This window comes from Siniperca chuatsi, linkage group LG3 (genome assembly GCF_020085105.1).
Source record: "Siniperca chuatsi isolate FFG_IHB_CAS linkage group LG3, ASM2008510v1, whole genome shotgun sequence".
NCBI classification, from domain to species: Eukaryota; Metazoa; Chordata; class Actinopteri; order Centrarchiformes; family Sinipercidae; genus Siniperca; species Siniperca chuatsi.
The window spans coordinates 10719075-10725998 of record NC_058044.1 but is presented as its reverse complement, the minus strand read 5'-3'; the positions used below and the strand labels follow the sequence as shown (position 1 = coordinate 10725998).

Here is a 6924-nt window from a genome sequence, read left to right as displayed (position 1 = left end):
TGCAAAAAGATGATATCACACATCACATTAGGGCTGGGCAATTAGGAAATAAATTTCTATTACAGTATTTCTATATACAGTATTTATAATTTTGTATAGTAAATTTGAAAATCCATTTACAGTAATAGATCAAATAACCACATGGTGATGTATGTGTTTGGCTATTCAAGAGAATTAAATACCTGAAAAACCAATGTACTATATCAGATTGATGTAAAAATACTGTAAATAAAAAGATATTAAAAGGGATAGATAACTCAGTAAAAGTAAAATGAAAATATGCTTGATCAATTTCTATTGTCTCACAGTTTATATAGTCATATTGCCCTGCCCCATTTCACATCGTATCATATGATATAATAATGCTCAACAATCTAAGATGACCGTGGCTCAAGAAAAAGAAAACAACGATGAATACAAAAGCCAATGCAGCATGGGGAAAAATGCATCCACTGGTTTTCATGCACACGTCATACATATAAACATACTTTCTCACTGTCTGACACATTCTCTCTCTCACACACACACTTACACACCAATTTATCCTCTACAACCACACACAGAATCAGAGGAGGGCTGAGACAGGCGGGCTTGTAGGCTGGTTAGGTGGTGTTAATGAAGAGGTATAGGACCATAAATGTCAGAGCAGACGCCGGCCGAGCAGCCTCTGGACATCATCACACAGCTCACTGTCAGGCCAACTAGCACGGGATGAAACACACCCACAGCACTGTACAGAAGCACAGGTCTAAACTAATGTATTGCAATACTCTACACTATCATACTATTATTGGTTAGGATTGTGACTAACAATTATTTTCATTATCAATTATCTCTCCATTATTTTTTTGATAGATTTTTAGGTCTGTAAAATGTTTGTTATGTCCGACCAACAGTGCAAAACCCAATAGTACTAAAAATAAAAAACAAATAAAACTGAGACATGGAGCAAATGCTCATATTTGAGAAGCTGGAACCAGAAAATGCAATGTGAAATTACAATAAATATTATAAAAAATTCACACAAGAAAACTGTTGAATGTGCAGGTGCTTTCAAAAATATCAATACAAACAAAACTACATTAACCTTTGAAACATACAAAATACAGAAACAAAAGAATACAAGATAAGCGTCAATAGGAATTTGAATAACAACATTAAGCAGAAACTGCAATGAGTAAGAAAATATATCAATAGATGGTTTATAAAAAGGTCAGGCAGAGAGAAAATGGCCAACACAAAATTATGACAGACCCGTCAGTGTGTTGGTGTGCACTGTGACTGGCTGTGTGGGAGTGACAGCTTGTGTGTGTAGGCTGAGACGGTTGAGCCTGACTTGGCGAGGCCTGTGAGAGTGAGCTCATGGTTGAGGCCTGCATATGGTATTTCCATGAGAAAAAGGTTGGGAAGTTAGTCTGCTCATACCCATTGTCTGAAACTAACCAGAGACCAGAGAGGCCGTAGAGAAGGAGAGATCTCAACTGTCTATTACAAGGTTTCATCAACGTTTTACTGCCAAGAATTATGCACCAAAAAAATTCAAAAAAACAGAGTATTTATGTGAATGTAGAACTAAGACACCAAGGAGATCATATCCATCTCACTCTCTCGCTTTACACTCAATGCTCTCATTTTTCTCAACTTTACGTTCACTTTCTTCACCCTGCTAGTTTTGCACGTTCCTTTTCCTTTCCCCTCCTATACCTTTAATAAGCTTTTTGAGCAGAACAACAGGCTCAAATCATCCCCTGTGGAAAATGGTATAAATTTACCACTGGCTTTCATGATACATGATTAGAACTCTTTATGAGAGGCTAGATCTCATGCATTCATGTTGATAATGTATTGATAGAAAAAATCCAAAATAATAAACTGGATTCAATGCCAACTTTTCACAGTGTGATATGTTGCAAAAAACACAGGAGGAGCATAGTCAGCTGTGTGGTTTGGTACTGGCTCAACAGATTGGAAACTTTGAGAGGAGAATTTAAATCTGTCTCCTTGTTAGCAGGAGTTTCTGTGGTTTTGTGTTCAAGCCAAAACTGCATTTGCTGTACGTTGACCTAAACACATGCATGTGTGCAAGCATACCAGTTCTGAAAGAGATGCTTCCATGATCCAGTATTGTGGGTATATTAAGACTGGTGTGTTAGACGAATTAAAATGTTTTTAAATAAAGGACCTCATTCATTCAATGATATCAAAGATAAAAAAAACACCTTTGTACATGACCTCATTACTGATCATGACCGAGAATCTTAACATTTTCCATCTCATCCACAGTTATTCTGTTAGTGAGAGGATATCAGTGCATCATTCAAGGTCAAAGTGCCTCTCCTCTGCCTATACAGCTGAGCATTTTGCTTAAACTAATGTGAGGAAGACACTCCTCAAAGCCACTCAACCTATCTTCATTAAGTTCAGCTCTGACATTTATGAGGCTGTGGAAGGTTGGAAAGTGGCTGAGTCTAGGTCAGCATGTCCTATCCCTATATGCCAATGCAATGCTCAGGTGATTATATGAGGGGCCATCCAAAAGGCCAATCTCTTTTGGGGGCGCCGGCCCGTGTCTGATGAAGGTTTTCTATATTCTATACATTTAAATGGCTGAGACGCCCTCGGCTCAGATGTCCCATTCTGCCCTTTGATTTACTCAGCCACTTGACAAGCTGGATCTCCATGTAAAACATGCTGCTTTTATGCAAATCGACCCAACAAAAAAAAAAAATATATTAAAAATATATTAAATACAGTGAAGCGCATATTGTCAAAAGAAAATAAACCTGTGGGCCTTGTGTTTGGTGAGGTACTTTGGCTGAGTGTCAAAGCAGGTTCACTCGCGTGGGTATATTTCCCCGTCTTCTGCCGAATTACGCAAACGCTGTACAATTCAGACGGGCGCTGTGTTTTGTCGTTGGTGTGAGAGGCTGTGGGATTTTCCATAATCACATGTGAAAGACGGGAAGCCCTGTACAACGATGAGAAGGCAACACAGGGTGTATTTCTCTTTATACACTGAGAGGCAACACAGATGTGCATGCATGCCATGCACACGGGTGCACACACATACACATGAATGCATCTGCACACACACAGCTCTCTTAGAGAGAGAGAAAGGGGTTAAGCAGGACAGGAAGTAATCATGGTTTTGAAAAACACAGCAGTGGTCTCCACAGCGTTCCCTAATCTGTGCTGAGAGATTCCAAACTCTCTCCCAGAACAGAAATGCACACATAAACACACAACCGTGTGCATTTATGCTTATGAGCGCACACATAAATATACAAAGGTATACACATGCCAATGAATGCATGTATACATACACATGTGTATGTACAAACATATCAAGGTATGATCTATACAAATCTCTCGAGTGTGTGTGTGTGTGTGTGTGTGTGTGTGCGCCAAACAATGTGGCAGGAATACAGAACTCTCTACCCAAATCTACTACCTTTTCCGATCCAAATATTCACACACAAACACACATCTGTGACCCATCCCCCTGACAATGAACAGCCCCAGGGCCTGTCCTAATACAGCCTAACCTGGCCCAGACCACAGCTCAAGCTGAAACAGTTGTCACTCAGTAATGCCAGACTCTGGGGACATTTTCAGACCCAAAGCCCTCAGTCTCAAAGCTCCTGTAGCCCTCAGCCACCCCCAGCGCCTGGCCATGACGAGGCCCAGGCCTGGAACTCTGTTTCCACCTTCTGCACAGACAGGGCATGCTTCCTTCCGCACAAACACAGTTGAAGGAAAGCCTTGGCTTAGCTCACAGGGATAACACTGCTTTGGTTTATTTAACTAATTAAAGTGCTCAGACTTTTTCGAAAGGTGAAAGCAGCAGATTGGACTCAACATCAGAGGGGGAGTGGGAGGACAAAACAACTCTTTTTTTCATCTCTAGGGAGTGGAACAAACTCTGCTGCTTCATTCATATTTTACACAGTTATGCTGAAATTATTAAATTTGCAACTACCTTTAACAATATTAGGTTCAACATGACACTGTCTGTTAAATATGGCATGTGTAATCTTGCAAAACATCAACATAATATTTAGTTAAACTGTGATATATTGGGAAAATTTATGTAAACCAACAATACCCTAGACCCTATGTTTAGGGTAATAAGTTACTTATTTTGCAAGGGAAAACAATTTATTTGTGCTGAAAAGGAATGCAGCAGATTTCCCATCTAACCCAGTGCACACAACATAAACACTTTAAAACACCAATGGGAGGCACCAATCTTCATTGCACTGGTCTAGTTTATTTACTATAGTTATACTAAAGTTAAAAAATGAATTTTTAATGATTTATTGACAGTAATGTGCTATACATAGCACCAGAACCCCTGTGAAATAAAGACCATGTATTCAGAAGCATGCATATCCAAAATCTGCATTCCTGCAGTCATAAGCAGGGAGGCAGGAGGTGCTATTTTAATACCACTCAAATCACATGCACTGATGCCTCTGATGGCGTCATGTATGTGTGTGGATTTATCAACCCCATTGTCACTGGAACAGTTTGGCAGAAATAATGGTCTACCAGTGATCCAATTTTGTGGTTGTGTGTTAACCAGAAGAATGGGTAATGGGCAGAGGGTGGAAATAACCGGTGCACCCTGGTAATGGATCTGCATGTGTGTGTGTGTAGCTAAAGGCCAAAGCACATCTGGGTGGGAATTAGGGTGAATGAGGTGATAAATCAATGATCTACCCCTAGTGCCTGTGATGCTCCAGTCACTGAGCATGAAGGGCAGCAGAACAGTGGAGGCAAGGGCTGTTTGGCTGCTTGATATACTCTGAACTCACCTCCTTTTAGACCTCAGTGCTATGCAGGACTTTGTTTAAAGGATAATTCTGGTTTATTACAACTAGGGTCTTATTTTTATTGTTTTGCCCATCATTCCTATTGATAATAATAAAACTGTACTCCATTTCCACATTAATTGTTAAGATCTGGGAACACAGAAACACTGCTAAAACAAAGTGAAAATGGGGCAAGAAACAAAAGCAGTCAGCGAACCAGACAGGTTTTAAACAAACCCCAAGATTAGCCACTTTCTGTTTAATTATTTTTTTAAAATAAAGTGATTAAGATAATTTGGCTAAGCTGTCAGATCGTCTGACCGCTCATGTTCGTTGCCCTCTTGTCAGACTTTGTCGTGGCAATGTCACCGTGTTTCCAGATCTCAGCAGTTACTTTGGTAAGTGAACTGTTTTCACAGCCAATTGAATTGATGGCCAAAACTAGGAAAATAAGCATAATAAACTGGAAGTATTTGTTAGGAGAAACCCTGTACAAAGCCCTGTGACTATACTCTCCTTACGAGAATAAAAATAGGATATGTGCCACTTTTGGCAATACAACTTAAACGTCAAAAAGGCTGATGGGAGCAGGGTCAATTGGCCTGCTGCTGGCTAGCTGCCTTTTACAGCAGATTGGTGAAGTTGTCAGGCCGGTGTTTGGCTGTGGGCAAGCTAGATGTGTTTTTCTTTTCAGCGCTGTGTTTTGTGTGGTTGCTTTTGGGCAGGCCAGTGTAGCGTGTGTGTGCAGCAGTTCAAAGTGAGGGGTATGAATAATGAATGAAAGCCAAGGAGGAGGCTTTAAGGCGTTAAAGTGGAACACTTGGTGGAGTGCTTTCAGATGTATCACACAGGGGAAAGGCTTTGCTCAGCAATACCTGCCAGTATATTGTTAGCTCAGCTCTCCCATGCCATTCTACAACCAATTTAACATGGCTAATGGCATCAAAAATATCCCTGAAACACAGATGTAGTGAATGGACAGATGCTTTTATAATATAGTCAGATTAAGCATCCATTTGAGAACGCTCAAGTGTACTTACTGTAATATGGTGTTTTCCCCCTTACTCAGCATCATTTGCCAAGGGAGTTAAATCAGATGTGCAGTACATACAGTAATTGTGTATTAAGTGCAGGCGCGCGTGTGTGTGTGTGTGTGTGTGTGTTTATATGCGTGTACTGTATCATGTATCAGCCTTACCTCTCTGAGCATGGGGTCGTTGATGGAGCTGAGGTTGACTGCACCTTCATAGGTCAGATAATAGAAAACATTGAGGGCTCTGGTGGCTTCAGGTCCCTGCTGCTTGTAGCCAAAGATCAGATCGATCCACTGGTGGAGCTGGCAGGACACAAACTCGCTCTCTAGAGCCTGTAAATGGAGGACAGAGGATTACGAGTATTGTAAATGTCAACAGATGCAGGCCCTTTACACACCATACTCTAACCAAATGCTACTCCCCAAACATGTCGTCATCCCATTACTGAACAGCAGTTATCACTAATGCTCCTCAAAGATTAACTCCTCAGAGGAAGCAGAATATCCTGCTAATTGTTCCTGTGACAGAATCTGCCAATGATTTCTATAATGAGCAAAAAGCACAGTAAATCCATATCTGATCATATGGGAGCATCAAAACATTAGAGAACTCTTGTAGTTCATTAGGGAGCCATTTCAGCCTGTCTTTGTTCTTTTCTCTGCTGGTTGTGGGCGGATAAGAGCACCGTGTTGCTCTGCTGCAGACGTCTCTGCATCGCCATAACGCTGAGATACAAGCCGTTTTCTCTCCTCATTAGCCGGCAAAGGAGGGAAAAAACATTTATGGTTTCCTCATAAAAACAGGCAATTGTGTTAATTTGTGTAAAGCTGTCGGCTCACAAAAGCCCTCTAAACACGACCAAATTAGAATGAGGCAGCCCTTGATTGTCATTGCTGCCTTGTGTCACATTAATTTGTGACAAAACATTAGCCTGTGCTACACTTAAATGGCAATTTATATCATTTAAATTTTTACTGCAGAGACCAACGCATCCCTCACTTAAATGTGACTTTCTGACAGCTCATTCTGCATCTAATTCTTCCGCACTCTCTTAATTACAACTTTCAGTCAGGGTG

The 6924-nt window shown here is 40.7% G+C and overlaps 1 protein-coding gene across 11 annotated transcripts in view; it reads right to left on the bottom strand.

Annotated features, from left to right (window-relative positions):
- lrba (LPS responsive beige-like anchor protein) overlaps positions 1-6924 on the bottom strand; it is a 197502-nt gene that overhangs the window by 27857 nt on the left and 162721 nt on the right. For all 11 annotated transcript variants that reach the window (XM_044190067.1, XM_044190068.1, XM_044190069.1 and 8 more), the window contains one exon: positions 6013-6180. In XM_044190067.1, the coding sequence (XP_044046002.1) occupies positions 6013-6180 (168 nt within the window). The remainder of the gene's footprint in view (positions 1-6012; positions 6181-6924) is intronic.